Source organism: Ochotona princeps, chromosome 2 (assembly GCF_030435755.1).
Source record: "Ochotona princeps isolate mOchPri1 chromosome 2, mOchPri1.hap1, whole genome shotgun sequence".
NCBI classification, from domain to species: Eukaryota; Metazoa; Chordata; class Mammalia; order Lagomorpha; family Ochotonidae; genus Ochotona; species Ochotona princeps.
In genome coordinates this window covers 159,022,068-159,038,975 of record NC_080833.1, presented here as the reverse complement: position 1 = coordinate 159,038,975, position 16,908 = coordinate 159,022,068, and the positions used below count along the sequence as shown (strand labels likewise).

At 43.1% G+C, this 16,908-nt stretch overlaps 1 protein-coding gene across 4 annotated transcripts in view; it reads right to left on the bottom strand.

The window, feature by feature from the left end:
* Positions 1-16,908, bottom strand: part of DNM3 (dynamin 3) — a 512,631-nt gene that overhangs the window by 310,043 nt on the left and 185,680 nt on the right. For all 4 annotated transcript variants that reach the window (XM_058660674.1, XM_058660671.1, XM_058660672.1 and 1 more), the window contains exon 11: positions 156-242. In XM_058660674.1, the coding sequence (XP_058516657.1) occupies positions 156-242 (87 nt within the window). The remainder of the gene's footprint in view (positions 1-155; positions 243-16,908) is intronic.

The window sequence follows — 16,908 nt, the reverse complement described above, 5'->3', positions numbered from 1 at the left end:
GAGCCCTCTGCTCCCCACAAGGACCCCACACACCACAGGAGATCATTCCTCGCAGAGCCCTCTGCTCCCCACAAGGACCCCATACACCACAGGAGATCATTCCTCGCAGAGCTCTCTGCACCCCACAAGGACCCCCACAGGAGAGCATTCCTCACCTGGTCCTTCGTCTTCCCCTCTCGCTCACGTATGTGGTTGGCAACGATCCTTTCTGTTTCCTCACAAAGTCTGGGGAAGTTTGCCAGCTGCCAAGAAAACAGATATGAGTGTTAATATTTACAAAGCGATACTACCAAAACAGAAAGTAAGACAGGCGTTTGGTCTAGTCCTGAGGCTCCATAGGAAGTGCACTTCCACATCAGTGCCTAATTTAAATCCCAGCTCCTGCTCCCAGTGTCTGGATTCCTGACACTGCAAGCCTGAAGAGGCAGCAGGAAGCACTCAGGTAACTGGGCTTCTGCCACTCACATGGAACAACTTGATTCAGTTCCTCATTCCTGCCTTTGGTTTCTCACCAACATCTAGACACTGGGCATTTGGAGAGTGAACTGTTAGAAGAAAATAACTCATTTCTCTCTCTCTCTCCCTTTTTCTCTCTCCCTTTAGTAGAGGGAGTGCTCATTCTCTCTCCCTTCCCCCAGATAGACATAAACATTTAAAAATAAAGCAAAGATAAATTATGCTATCTTACAGAAAAAAACTCAGTGTGATTCTGGAAGCAAAAGTAAAGCATGACACTTCTAAAAAAGAATGGCAGTGTGATGGAAAGAAATTCTGAAACTACAATTGGAAGAAACTTCATCATCTGAGAGGAAACACTGTTAATTCAGCAGGGCAATTATCAAGAAGAAAACAGAAGCCTACACATCTTCTAACACTATGCTGTACAGCACTGACACCTAAGAAATGCTCAAAGATGAAAAGACCCAGAAAGGGGCCCATGCTGCGTTCCCAGAGGTTGAGCTGCAGCTTGCCATAGCAGCACCCTGCACTGCAGTGCTGATCTGAGTCCTGGCCACTATGATTCAGCCTCCTGCTAACAGGGGAGGAAGGTCAGAAAACACCCAACATGCTTAGACCATGCGACCCTTAGAGATCAGGATGGAGTTTTGATATTTGAGGAATAAATTGGCAGATGGGAGATCCACTGATCTCTCCCCACTCCCACCTCCCGGATTTCTCTCCATTTCAAGTACACAAATAAATAAATCTTTAAAGAGAAAGACAGGAAGGAGAATGAAAAAAAGGACAATGACTGGAGCCCAGTGTGATACCTCAACTGGCCAATCCTTCTGCAGGCCCCAGCATCCTATACTGGTGTTGATTCATGTCTCAACTGCTCTATTTCCAATCTGGTTCCCTGCTTGTGGTCTGGCAAAGCAGTGGAGGATGGCCAAAGCCTTGGGACCCTGCACCCACAGGGGAGACCCCCAGAGGGCTCCTGGCTTTGGATCTGCCCAGTTCTAGCCATTGTGGCCACTTGAGGTGTGAACCAGTGGTTGGAAGATCTTTCTCTGCCTGTCTCTGCTTCTCTCTGTAAATCTACCTTTCCAATAAAAATAAATAAATAGTTCAAAAAATAAAAAGAATAATGACTGATTATAATGTGCTTACTGTGTGCCAGGCCCTGTGCTAAGCACTTCCTGAGTTGCCTCATTCAGTACTCAAAATAATCTAAGAGACAGATGCTACTATTAACTCCACTTACAGAGGAGGGAAGTTAAAACGACAAAGATCAAGTAAGTTGCCCAAGACCAAATAGCTCCTAACTGCTCGGTCCAGGGCTCCCATCTAAGTTCTAGGTCTCCAAACCCCATCATCTGGCTGCTAATCTCAGAGGATGAGTCATTCTCCAAATACACTGAGATTATTTTTATTTTTAATAATTCTCCCCTAAAAATGTGTGCTCAAATGTGCATATTTTTGTAGAGCTGTAGAAACATTCTATATCGCTTACCTTATCTAAATCGTGAAATTATTTGTTCAAAATGCAGTTTGCGAAAGTGAATTAACACAGTTGTCTTTAATGTAAGAAAGAGGAGAATGGGATTCTGCTAGATAATTAAGGAGACCTGATCTGGAGGAGGACTGGACCAGGAAGGCAAATGTGGATATGGCAAAGACAGAGCTAGCCAGACATGGAAGCTCTGGGAAGGCCCCGGGAGGATGGCAGAGGAAGGACAGTGCAGAGGCTGGACAGCACAGGTCAGGGACAAGGCTAAAAAAAAGGCAGTGTCTGAATCAGGCACACCCCCACAAACATGATGGGAAATTTGTCTGCCAAAACAATTTAAATGGAAAATGATACTAGCCTCAATAAGAACAGCAGTAAGGGACTGAGCTGGACCCTATGTTGGCAAGCACACACAGGAATCACATCTGAGATCAATTCAGATTCTTTGGGGATCCCCCCAACTGAATCGCTGGACTCAGAACCCCATCCATGAAGAGAATTGCAGGTTCCTTGGTCTGACCATGGAGTGCATGTATCAAAGGTGAGCCTCCTCAGAGGCTGAGATGGAGCAGTGGACAGCATATCCAAATGTACATGGAGGATATGGAAGTCCATCAGAACCTGCAGGGGACACCTGGTACCACGATAGAGGACAGAACAAATTGATCAACTACCCCAACCAAATGTTGGTAGTGAATAAGTGGGCAAATGGAGACTCTAGGGTAGACTCTACCAACCAGTGAATTCTGGAGTGATTTTGTCATGCTTAGAGTGGCGAGATTGGCAGTAATTCAGAAATGTTGAGCTATCAAAACCTCTTGAATAAGACCCTCAGAGCAGACTCCACATTGGGGACTCTGGGGTGGTATCCGGTGGCTGTCCTCCATCCCAGGGTGCAGAGGTGTTTGGGAGACTGGATGTGGCTTCTCTGTTTGTCTCGCCCCTTCCAACAGACACAGGAAGGAAAAAAAAGAGAGAGAATGTGGAAATGGTGATCTCTCCTTCCTGTAGCTCTTGGCTGTTATCACTCTAACCAACTATCATCAAAAATAAAAATAATTAATAATACAAAATTACAAAAGTGGACTATCCATAGCTTATAGAAGTCAAAAAATGAACTCTACTTATAAGCAAATAATACTAATATTTCATTAAAACATGCAAAACATGACTTGATTCAGTAAACAAAGTTAATTGTCCATAAGCAGAAGAGAAATACATATATAAGAGATCAACTAATACAAAGAAAGAAAGACAAATATTGACAAATTGCAAGTTATTCTTCCAAGACTTACTAAGGTTAAGGCATACTGATCAGTATAGTCGAAAGGGATAGAAATGAGAGCAAACTAGAAGGCAATGTGGCAACATGTCTCAAGTATCTTATAATATGTATACATAAATATGTTTGTATATATGTAGGCTGTGCATTTATGTATACACATTTATATATACATATCGTTACTTCAGAAGAATCTAAACCAAAATGAATACACATACACATAGGCTGTGCAGGTGTGTATATACATTTATATATACATCTCATTACATCAAAAGAATCTGAACTAAAATGAATAATGACAATGATCATATTTGGAATACCAACAGTAAAAAACAGAAACCCCAAACCTCCTAAGTATGCAGCAAAATTCACTAAAATAAGGTAGATCCACTTTGGGGTCATAATACAGTCTTTTAAATCTGACTTTTAATAATTTATAATATGCAGTAAAGTGCCTACAATATGACACTAAGTAAAGAAAATCAGGCTGTTAAATATATAATAGGATTGTGTGCACACACAGTCACACTGCACAGTATACACTTCATCTCCTTCAATGACATAGTCCAAGCTTCTTACAAATCCCAAAGGTCTTAAGTAAAATTGCACACAGTATTTCCAGGAAGTTGAAGGTAGAAGTTGGCCACCAGGATCACTGTGCTCATTGACTCAATAGCACGCATTCTGTACATCAGTGTCTTAGCAAGATAAACCTCAGGATTTTATAGAAGCATCATAAGCAAGAAATACATGCAAGTGTTACTTCATTCAATGCTGCAGAACTCTTGTCTGTGGATAAGATCTGCACAAACTCAAGAAGATGCTTAGCAGCAATAGCTGCATTGAGCATAATTTTATTTCTCCACTTTTTCTCAGTTATTCCACAGTGGATATAGATTACATTCATAACAATTTCATAAATACACAAAATCCTGGTTGCCTTGGCCACTTCATAAATCACAAAGAAATGTCACTGCATGAAATTACCAGCCCCTCTCCCATTAGCTGACACTCTTAGCTGAATCGTGATAGGCAACTCATCGGGTTGTTTATTTCATGAGTTGATGCCAGATACAAATGGAGTTTCCATTTCCATTTTGAAAACAAAAATAAGCAAACCAAAAACCCAGGACTTCACTTTTTTAAATTGTATTTTTGATGATGTTTACATAATTGAAAAGGATGCATGTCCAAGCAGACCACTAAGTAGGGTGGGAAGAACCACTAAGTAAGGTGGGAAGGATCGAGGACTAGGGGGAAGCGGATTTTGTTTTTCTTCTTCCTGTATTTGGGGGAAAGGGTCTGCGGGTGGGTAGAGGGGAGAGGCCGAACCCTCCATCCCAGCTACATCAGTACCAAGAAATGGGGGATGGTCACCTGATGTCATCCCAGGGTTCCCGATGCGGAGCAAGCCCAGACCTCTGTTAATTCCTCCAAAATACAAAATCTTTATTTTTATGAGATTAATAGAAGCCTTCAGAATGTGGAAGAGGCAGCTGCTCAGTATCAGTCCTCATGCACGAATGCAAACCTGGGGGGTACACCTGGTACCAGATCCCAGCCTGCTGGAGGCATCTGTCACAGTGATAGCATCCCCATCCATCAAGGAACGCTTGCCTTTCAATGTCAGGCAAGGAAGGAGGAATGGGATGCCTTTAACAACATTTAGGAAATGGATTACAGCAGAATGTTATTTTTAAAACTACTGAATGGTAGTAATGTAAATATTTATTCAGAAACTAAATACTTGACAGCTGAAGGACCCCAGGCAGATACACAGTCATCACTAAGTAAGGGAAAGGCCAAAATGACAAGAGGATCCCATGAAGTGGAGCCATCCAGGAACATTTCCCTTCTATTGGCCGTGCCAGGAGGATTTACCTTCATGTCCCTTCATCTGTCAGGCTTACAACCCACAGACTCCACTTTGCTAGCAAAGGAATCTACAAAGCCACCACGCTGTACCTACAACTGAGATGGTTGGGACTCAATAAGCCTAAAATGTAAGTTAGAAAGATAAACCCGCAGGACAGGGGTACCCTCTCTCCTGCCTCGAATAAACAAGAACATAAAATATAAAAATAATAAAAAATATTTGCTTTAATTGATAGCTCCCAAAGGCAAAGTTTTCACAGATAGGAAGAAAGTGAAAAGCCCTACTGACATTCAAAATGATTTTCAAGTTATTTTTCTCTTTTCAAAATGATTTCTGATCAGACCTCATACCACTCATTTCAATAACTGCTCCCAAAAGTCCCTGTTAAGTCTGCATGGGCCCATACGTAGCCTTAAACTATCAACTCTGCTAGCTTTAATAGCTCATCTCTTTTTTATGTCTTTTATTTAATCTATAATTATAGCTTCCCGAATCCCTGAAAGTATAATGTTCGATTTCCTCTGATCTGTATATGAATTAAAATCTTACAGCAGGCATTTTTTTTGTCAAAGTAACTGAAATTCGTAACTACATTGAACTGTGCCTTTATTTACTATTACTTACCCTTAAAATATTCTATGAATTGATTTATATATACTCAAAGAACTTAGGTTTTTGCTATTGGTCATAATAACTATTTATTCTTTTTTAAAAAAGATTTATTTATTTTTATTACAAAGTCAAGTCAGATATACAGAGAGGAGAGACAGAGAGGAAGATCTTCTGTCCGATGATTCACTCCCCAGGTGACCGCAACGGCCGGTGCTGCTCCAATCCAAAGCCGGGAACCTGGAACCTCTTCCGGGTCTCCCACACAGGTGCAGGGTCTCAAATCTTTGGGCCGTCCTCAACTGCTTTTCCAGGCCACAGGCAGGGAGCTGGATGGGAAGTGGAGCTGCCGGGATTACAACCGGCGGCCATATGGGATCCCAGGCGCATTCAAGGCGAGGACTTTAGCTGCTAGGCCATGCCGCCGGGCCCAATAACTATTTATTCTTAAATTTATATCATATCAGCAATTTGGGGGGAAACTTCTATTTGCCAGTGCAAAAGTCAGATTATATCATGGAACCCTATATTAAGAACTTTTAGACTCACATCTCAGCTTGGCAGCACAGCTAAATAATCACATGAGAAAAAATATTTTTCAGGTAAGAGAGCAGGAACGCCCTTTGACATTTGACTTCTGGCCTGGGGAGGTGGAGAGCATGGCCTCCGTCTCTACAGAAGGGCTTTTCCAGCCTGCTAGCGCCTTTTCCCCATCTTTTAGGGCCAGCTGCCAAGATTGCCCTCTTTTGCTCAGCTGCCCACAGCTGCCAGGTACAGCTGCTGCCCTGGATCTTGGGGCCCTAAACGCCCTGCCCACCAACATGTGCTCAGCAATTACCTAGTGAGCTACATCAAGGGCTAGATGCCACCAGAAGCAGACGTGGCAGTGTCTGAAGCCGCATCTGGCTGCCACCTGCCAACTTGTGTCATGCCCTCCACTGGTAGAATCACATCAAGTCGTAGCAGAAGGAGAAGGCCAGCACGCCAGGAGTGAAAAGCTTTGCGCAAATAATGGCCCTGCGGATATGGAATTGGAGGCACAGAGAGTAAAGAAGACATTGACCTCTTCGGGTCTGATGAGGAGGAGGAAAGTGAAGAGGCAGAGAAGCGAAGGGAACGACTTGTACAGTTCACCTGTGCTTACTGCATGTGAAACCTGGGGATGCTGATGTGGACATGGCAACACTGGAGGAGTGTGACAGGAGTGGGGCTCCTCCAAACCAGCTCCCGGGGCTATGGAATTCAGATATTCCAAATACAATGTGCAGTTGAAGATGACTAAGCTGCAGCCAGAGGGGCAGATTAAGGAGGACGATGTGCAGTTGATAAACAGGCTACTTTCAACAAGATTTGAAGTCCACCCAGACCATATATATATATAAAACAAGGGAAACAAATAAAAAATGGATAAGCCGGTTATGAAGATGTTTCTGAGTTCACATGTTAGTGAAACATTATGTTTGATTTCAAAGCTGAACATCTATTAAATGGTACATTGCTTCCATACAGCTTATCGTTAAAACTGCATATGACATTCTTCTATGATAAAAATAATGCAATTGAAAAAATACAGGAAAGTGTCTCAAAAAGTCTGTGAGGAAAACACAATTAAAACAAATTTGTTTCGGTGCAAAATAACTGAAATCCATGCATGGTTCTTTCAATAATACACATGGCCCATAAACTTTCTGAAATACTTTCATAATGGCTTAGAAATTCAAACTTAAATATTCAATTTTCAGAGAAAATTTTAATTATACAAGTTCTCAGTGAAAGCACTATAAGTTAAAAATAATACAAAAGCATGTTTTAATAAAGTCCAATATTTTAAGTGTTATTTCTGGGAGTATTTAATTACTTGGTGGGACCTCAATATAGAAATTTAATTTCAGCACAGACCATATTTTACCCCAGAGGGAAAATAGTAACTTAAAAGACATTTCTATCCAATAAAGCAAAAATTACACCCTCATAAAATTTATTAACCATTAATTAATCAGATCATAAGCCTCATGCTATTAGGTTTCTCTTGGAACAGACATGGCCCAGGAAAGATCTCTACAGCTTCAACAGCAACCAGCTCAATGCCTCAAGCAAAGACTCATTTATTAGGTAGCCATCTGTTCGTGGTCCCATACCAAATATTGGAACAATAAATTAAAACCAAAATGAAATTTCTTCTATGCACAAGACATCATTTTATTGTTTAACCTGAAGATTAGGTCTCTGCTTTTCTCAAAAAGCTAAAAATTGGCCTGGCACAGTACCCTAGAGGCTAAGGTCCTTGTGTTGCACACACTGGGATCCTGTATGAGTGCCGATTCTAATTTCAGCGGCCTTGCTTCCCAACCAGCTCCCTGCTTGAGGCCTGGGAAAGCAGCGGAGGACAGCCCAAAGCTTTGGGATCCTATGCACCTGCGTGGGAGACCCAGAAGAGGTTCCTGGCTCCTGGCTTCAGATTGGCGCATCTCCAGCCATTGCAGCCTCTTGGGGAGTGAATCATCGGACAGAAGATCTTCCTCACTGTCTCTCCTCCTCTTTGTATATCTGACTTTCCAATAAAAATAAATAAATCTTTTTAAAAAGCTAAAAACCTTCAAATGCTGGCCACTTACTACAAACTGAGTAACAACAACAATTTTGCTGCTCATAAAAGCATACAATCTTACTCCATTTTATAATAATTAACCACCACCCCACCAAATTCTTAGTAATCGTTTGTTTTTGTATGGCATTCAATTGGATTTACCCAGAATAGTTCATCTTGACATAGTACATTTGCTACTGAAAACGAAAAAAACAGATGCATTCACATTTACAAGAGTGTTTAAAGATGAGAAGCTATTCTAGGATAAAGTAATCAAGAAATGGTTGATTCTAAACTGTACGGGGCAAACGGCAACACTGTGTACTTGAGAACTTTCTGTATGTGAACAGTGGTGAACGGCAAGTCTTGGAGGACCCACACATGAAGTTGGAAGGGGGAAAGGAGCCAGATTCCAGCTCCGTGCTGCTGAACAAAATCGTCAGAGGAAAAAAAAAATGTATATATACACACATATATAGTGCTGGCCTCCCTTCTCCACTGGGGAAACTCCAAGTCTCGAACCCTCAAAAGATTTCTAGACATGGTGGAAGAAATTAGGTATATGATGGAAAAAACCTTTGAGAGAGAAATGAAGGGATTCTTTAAACAGAAAAATCCAAGCTTAGGTGAAATAAAACCGAAATGGAGCCAGAAGAGGCCCACTCTGTTACTGAAGTGGTTAGGAAAACGCAAACAGGAGATGGGGGGGCTGACACTGTCAAAACAGCACCACAAAGTCCCACTCAGAGTTTACCTCCTCTCTCTCCCCACATTTATATCTAGTAGACACATTATGAGCACTTAACATGGAAAAAGAAAATGAACAAGAGAAGATAAAGGAAAAGCACAGTCACAGCAAATTATAAATTACAAATAGTAAAGATCTCAAGTGCTTAAGAAATTTGTAGGCTTGAAGGGAGATTCCTATCACTTTTTAAAGGCAAGTTTTGGCCCTGAATTCCCCATGCTCCCCACCCAAAGGACAAAAGTTTAATGGCCAGGCAGACTTGAAGCCTGAGTATCGAAGCATGCTTGTGAGGCAAACAACAGAATCAAGTTCGTTTGCACTGTCAGCCAATAGCAGAGGTGAAAATCCCGTATGAAAACCATCTATCTGGATCTAAAACAAAGTTCTACCCTAGAATGGTGCTTTCTACACATTCTCCTTCACCATACATCAACTCAACTACCCAGACATGCCAGGTCAATAAGACACAATTCATTCATTCTCTCAAGTATTCAGTATCAATTATTGAAAGCATAGCTGGTATGGGCATTGCAGATGGAGTAATAAGCTTAATGGACGGACAAGTCCCTACTCCTACAGAGCTTATCTTCTCAAACTGCCTTCATGTTCAACAAAAAGAAAGATACTAGGTGGATTAATTTTTATAACTATATGTGGTACAAAAAACAAAATGTGGGTGAGTAGATGAAGAGTGATGTGTGTGTGTGGGTGTGTGTCTGTGTGTGTGTAGTGGGTGTGTGTGGGTGGGCGTGGGTGGGTGTGGGTGGGTGTGTCTATGTGTGTGGGTGTGTGGGGGGGTGTTGGCGTGGGTGGGCGTGGGTGGGTGTGTCTATGAGTGTGGGTGTGTGGTGGGGTGTGTCTGTGTGGGTGTGTGGGGTGGTGTAGGTATGTGTGCGTGGGGGGGTGGGGGTGTGATGTGTATGTGGGGGGTGAGTGTGTGTGTGTATGGCTGTGTGGGGGGGTGTTGGTGTGGGGGGTATGAGGGGTGTTGATGTGTGAGTGTGTGTGTGTGGTGGGTGTGTCTGTGTGTGGGGTGGGTGGGTGGGTGTGTCTGTGGGGGATGTGGGTGTATTGTGTGTATGTGGGGGATGAGTGTGTGTGTGTATGGCTGTGGGGGGGTGTTGGTGTGGGGGGGGTATGAGGAGTGTTGATGTGTGTGTGTGTGTGGGTGTGTGTGTGTGTTGGGTGTGTCTGTGTGTGGGGTGGGTGTGTGTGCGTGTCTGTGGGGGTGTGGGTGTGTGGTGTGTGTGTCTGTGTGGATGTGAGTGGATGTGAGTGAGTGTGTGTGTGAGTGTGTGTGGGTGGAAGTGGAGTGGTGGTGTATGTGCGTGTGTGTGAATGTGTGTGGGTATGTGTGCGTTGATGTGTGGGGGTGGTGTGTGTAGGTGTGGGTGTGTGGGGTGTGTGTGTGTGTGTGTTGGGAAGAAGCTCTGTGCAAAGATGAATACAAAAATGAGAAAATTGCTGACGAGGTGACAAGCTGGCATGTGTGCAGAGACCAGAGGAGAGTAAGAGTGTCATCTATTTTGGTCATCCTGATGGACGGCCTTTACAATGTAGTGACCGAAAAGCACAAAGGCTCCTCCAGCCTGTCCTTTGGTCTGTTCCCCTCCACTCTGTGGCCTGCTGTCTCCACCATGTCGTTTGCCTATTGAGGAAAAAAGCAAACCTATGTAGGAATGGACAGAGAGGAAAGGGAAGGCGAAGAGATTAGAAACTAAAACAAGAACAAGATTAAACAGGGCCTTGCAAACCAAGGTAAGAATATTGGATTCATCATTTAGTAACGGATATTCAGGGCCAGGTGTTTACTTATCTAAGACACAAAATGCAGAACTTTTTCCAACAGCATTTTTCCATTGAAAATTTTCCCTGTATTTCTAATAGTCAACTAAGTTTTTTTTTTTTATTTTCTCTGCAAAACACTTTCCTTAAGTAGGAAAAAAATCAATTAATTGGTATGACAGTGATCCAAGAATGTAGTTTCTCAAGAAGCAAATAATGGCACCGTTGCTAAACTGTGGTTTACAAAACAAGATGTTCCACTCTGTGCTTCCTGAAAAGAACTTCAGGAGCCTGTGATGAGGCACCAGGAAGAAGAGGTAGAGAAGCGGCTGAAAACTGATACCCACCAGAAGAATTCCAAAGCTGAGATGTCGGAGTGAAGCCCCACAGCTCAGAAAGCATGCGTGTTCCTGTCCCGACTTCCCTGGAGTGAAGCCCGCACCTCAAAAGCACGCGTGTTCCTGTCCCATCTTCCCTGGAGTGAAGCCCACAGGTCAGAGAGCACGCGTGTTCCTGTTCCGTCTTCCCTGGAGTGAAGCCCCACAGCTCAGAAAGCATGCGTGTTCCTGTCCTGTCTTCCTGTCCTGTCTTCCCTGGAGTGAAACCCACAGCTCAAAAGCATGCATGTTCCTGTCCCGACTTCTCTGGAGTGAAGCCCGCAGCTCAGAAAGCATGCGTGTTCCTGTCCTGTCTTCCCTGGAGTGAAACCCACAGCTCAGAAAGCACGTGTGACCCTGTCCTGTCTTCCCTGGAGTGAAGCCCACAGCTCAGAAAGCACGCGTGTTCCTGTCCCATCTCCCCTGGAGTGAAGCCCACAGCTCAGAAAGCACGCGTGTTCCTGTCCTGTCTTCCCTGGAGTGAAGCCCACAGCTCAGACAGCACACGTGTTCCTGTCCTGACTTCCCTGGAGTGAAGCCCACAGGTCAGAAAGCATGCGTGTTCCTGTCCTGTCTTCCCTGAAGTGAAGCCCACAGCTCAGAAAGCACGCGTGTTCCTGTCCCGTCTCCCCTGGAGTGAAGCCCACAGCTCAGACAGCACACGTGTTCCTGTCCTGACCCCCGGAGTGAAGCCCCACAGCTCAGAAAGCATGCGTGTTTCTGTCCCGACTTCTCTGGAGTGAAGCCCGCAGCTCAGAAAGCACGCCAGTGCCCCAGAAACAGCAGGCAGAGAGTGTCTGAGCAGAAGTCGGCCTCCTGAAGTAGAGGCCTTGTTCTGCACTTGTCATTCTAACATCAACCTCCTATGTTTTTCAGTGATATTTATTTATGTGGCGTAAGGAAAAAGAAAAACTTTAAAGATTTTACATATAGAGTATTCATTATGAAGAACTGTAAATAAAGTTTTTTAAGTTAGGGATTTATAACGTGTAATTATGTTACATAATATATTAAAATATACATATAACTACAATAGAGCTAAACTGACTCATTTCTTATATTGCCTGAAGCAGTCTTGGTTTTCTCCTATTATTCCAGTAAAAATATTAATAGCATTCTCTATAAATTTCAAAAATATCCTGCATTGGACAATATAGTCCAAGAGATAGAGTCAATTTTGATTAGGACTGTTACTTGGCAAAATATTTCAATTAGTCTTGTTTTAAAATAAAAGAAGGCAGGGCCCGGCGCTATAGCATAGCAGCTAAGGTCCTTGTCTTGAGCGCGCTGAGATCCTATATGGGTGCCAGTGCTAGTCCCAGCAGCTCCACTTTCATCCAGCTCCCTGCTTGTGGCCTGTGAAAGCAGTCGAGGATGGCCCAATGCTTTGGGATCCTGCACCCGTGTGGGAGACCTGGAGGAAGTTCCTGGCTCCTGGCTTCGGATCGGCGCAGCACTGACCGTTGCGGCCACTGAGGGAGTGAATCATCGGACAGAGGATCTTCCTCTCTGTCTCTCCTCCTCTCTGTACATCTGCCTTTCCAATAAAAATAAATAAATTTTTTTTTAGAGATTTATTATTATTGGAAAGCCGGATATACAAAGAGGAGGAGAGACAGAGAGGAAGATCTTCCGTCCGATGATTCACTCCCCAACTGAGCCGCAACGGTCAGTGCTGCGCCGATCCGAAGCCAGGAGCCAGGAACTTCCTCCAGGTCTCCCACACGGGTGCAGGGTTCCAAGGCTTTGGGCCGTCCTCGACTGCTTTCACAGGCCACAAGCAGGGAGCTGGATGGGAAGTGGAGCTGCCGGGATTAGAACCGGCGCCCACATGGGATCCAGGGGCGTTCAAGGCAAGGACTTTAGCTGCTAGGCCACGCCGCCAGGCCCAAAATAAATAAATCTTTAATAAAAAAAAAAAATAAAAGAAGGCAGACCTAATAAAACCAATTTTTTTTTATTAAAATGAGTACTAAGAGAAAGATACACACTTGAAGGAGGATCTACCTAAATGTATTTTTTTAAATGGATGACTACATTGCTTCTCCAAAACCAATTGTATATACACATCACCCTGTGTTTCCTAAATCTTGTTCTGTGTTTCCCACTGGATTGTGTTCTTCCGGACTACCTCCCTCAGTGGAGAAGTACTATCTGTGGCAGAAGGGACAGCAGCTGCACAGATGTTGCAGACAAGAAAAATAGCTCCGAGAATCAAGATAGCGGAATAGGGTAAGGACACATTTAAACGGATGGGCAAACATTTAATCAGGAGCAGAGAGGACACATTCCAGGAAATAGGAGAGGACAGAACAACAGCAGAAGGGTACCTGGAGACTGACAGACACAGGAAAGCAGCGGACACAATGGTGTGGTGTCGCAGTGACTGATACTCCAGCGGCATTCAGCTAACAGCAATCTGAACTCCACCACCAGCAGGAACTCCAACAGCAACATGGTGGGAAGGGACTTTCACTGGGAGCTTGGGAGGTGAACCCAAAAAACTGTCCATCCTGCTGGTCTGTTTAATTTGACCAGGAGCAGAGACAGAGCAGCAGATCACAGACAGGCAGTGCGAGAACAGGGTGGATTTCACAGCCCAGTTAGCTCCTTAGAGCCGAGGTGGGCACCATTTTGTGTAAGGAGGCAAAGACAAGGGAAAGGACTGAGCATATGCTGAGCTTGAAGTGAACTTATTTCTGACTCAGTGAACTGCATCAACGTGGCATTCTACACTTTCCACCCAAGACAGGTCTGGGTAGCCCTCAGATCTGATGGCCAGCAGATCAAGAACTCTAGTAGTGGTACGTCAGGTGCCATTTTGTACACTGTGGAAACAGCTTTAGGACCGCAGGGTGCAACAGTGAACTGTGCTGTGCATGTGCTGAGCTTGCGAGAACTCACTGAGTTCCGTGGATTGCATTGGTCCCACAGGAAAATAATACCGACCATGGCATCATACAGGTCAAAATAGGTCCGTGTGGCACCCAGACCTAACGTCCAACAGGTTCTGACAAGATCAGCAGTGCCACCAACAACCTAGCTATATAGGACATCTGGTGTCTCTCTAATCCTGGGACCTGCTCCAACTGGAAATGGGAGAAAGGTTGCAGAGACAACAGTGCAGCCTCAGCACGGTATCACAGGAGGTGGAGAGTGGTGAGCCAGGAGCTGGGGCTGTAGAGACCACAGTGGCAATCTGATAAAAGAACCCAGACCTGGAACTCGCTGGAGGTTGTGGCACAAGTGGCTGCAAGCAAAAAGTTGTGCACTAACTGCAATAAGTAAAATTGCATTGTAGACCTATTGGTGGCACAGCTTAGAAACCTGCCCCAAGGAGAAGACTCTGCTACGCAGAAGTACAACGACCAATACCAAAAGAAGAGACAAAGGTACAATGAATATCACTGAAAACTCACCTGCAAAGGAGCAAAACCCTATGCCAACCTCAGAGTTAACTGAGGAAGACATCGAGAAAATGGGGGACACAGAATCTATAAGACTCATTTTAAAGCTTCTGATCAACAATGAGAAGCACATACAAGAGTTCAAAGAATTTAAGGAAGCAAGAAAGCGAATCAAGGCTGGTATATCAGAAATTAAGAACACAGTAGAGCAAATTAAAAGTACAATGGAGAGTCTCCAAAATAGAATGAAGCAAGCAGAAGAAAGAATCTCAGAATTGGAAGATATTTCCTGTCATCAGGGGGAAGCAACCAAAAAGCTGGAAGCAGAGCTGGATCAGGCCAAAAAAAGTATTCAAGAATTGAAAAAGACACTATTAAGACACTAAATATAAGAGTTATGGGAGTCCCAGAAGGTGCAGAAAGAGAAGTTGAGTTTGCAAATGTATTTAATGAAGTAATAAAGGAAAATTTCCCTAATCTAGAGAAAGACTTGGGAAACACCATACAGGAGGGGCACAGAACTCCCAACAGGCCTGATCAAAAGCGATCTTCACCAAGACACATGATCACCAAGCTCTCTTCAATTAAACATAAGGAAAAGATCCTTAAATGTGCACTTCAAAAAAATCAACTGACGTATAAAGGCATGCCAATTAAGCTCACAGGAGACCTCTCACAGGAAACTCTACAGGCAACAAGAGAATGGAGCAACACATTCCAGATTCTAAAAGCAAAAAAATTGTCAGCCCAGGATAATGTACCCAGGAAAGCTTTCCTTTGTCTTTGAAAATGAAATAAAATTCTTCCACAGTAAAGAAAAGTTAAAAGAATTTGCCTCTTCCAAACCTGCCCTACAAATGATACGTCAAGATGTTCTCTTGACAGAGAAGAGGAATAGCACCCACCAAAACCAAAGGCAAATGGGAAGAACATCCCAGTAAAACAACAACAGAAGACTAAACCAATGAACAACCCACTGCTAAAATGACAGGGCCAAATTACCACCCATACATATTAACCCTGAATGTAAATGGTTTAAGCTCAATCAAACGGCATAGATTATTGACTGGATTAAAAAACAAAACCCATCTATTTATTGTCTAGAAGAGACACACTTCACCAGCAAAAATTAGTGGAAACTATATTGCATGGGTTTTGATGTTTTCTGTTAGTTTCATCTCTTCAAAACACTTTCTTCTGATTAAATCACTCAATGACTCATAGGTCATACAGTAGCATCATTTTCTTCAAGAAGGTTCTTGATTTTCATTTCTTCAGCTACACGTTAGTATTTAGTAGCATGTTATTTAACTTCATGGTGTTGTTAATTTCTTTTTTCTCCCTGATGTTGATTTTGTTTTGTGGCTTTTCATTTAAGGGAATGTATGGTAGCTGTGTAATGGAGATTCATATCTAGTAACATGTCATTTAACTTCATGGCATTGTAAATTTCTATTTTTCTTTCTATTGATTTTGTATTATGACTTTTTATTTGAGGGGATGTACAGTAGCTGTGAAATGGAGACTAACATCCAGATGTGAGGATACAATGTAGTATGCATTTCTACTTCCAGACAAAGATGGACTTACAATGAAACTGTTCACTATATCCTGACAATAGGATGCAGGACTATCACTGTCCATGCTTGCAATGATGGATATATGACTGTGTATGAAGAACTGTATTTTAGTAATGATATAGAGGAACTAGGTGGGGGGAGGGATTTGGGGAGGGGATAAGGGAAATGCCAGGAGCCTATGGAAATGTATCAAAAAATGATAATAATAATAACAAAATGTAAGAAAAATGTAAAAAAAAACCCACAAAAACCAAAAACCAAGTGTATATTTGTTTGTTTGTTTTTTAAAGGAGAACATCTCCAATCAGCCACAGGAGGCATCCACACAGACAAGAGCAAATCTCAGTACAACATCCTATAGGTTGAGGAAAACCACATACAGGTGCTGAGCAAAGTACTGGCGAAGGAATGGGGAAGGAGGTCGAGGAGAACCATGGAGACACTCCAGGAAGAGGTTTAGTAAAAGATGACAATGATAATTGAGCTTTAAGACAAGAGAGGGGGTGACAGGTGAGGACAAGAGAAGAAGGATAACATTCCAAACAATGAGAAGGACGTGTGTAAATGACACAGACAGGAAACATCTCTAACATCTCTAAGATTACTTAGGATGCTGAAACAAGCCGAGTGACTACACAAAGATGTAAGCTACAGCAATATTCAGTATTCAGACACGCAGCAAAGCTAACTAAAAGCTAACTATTTT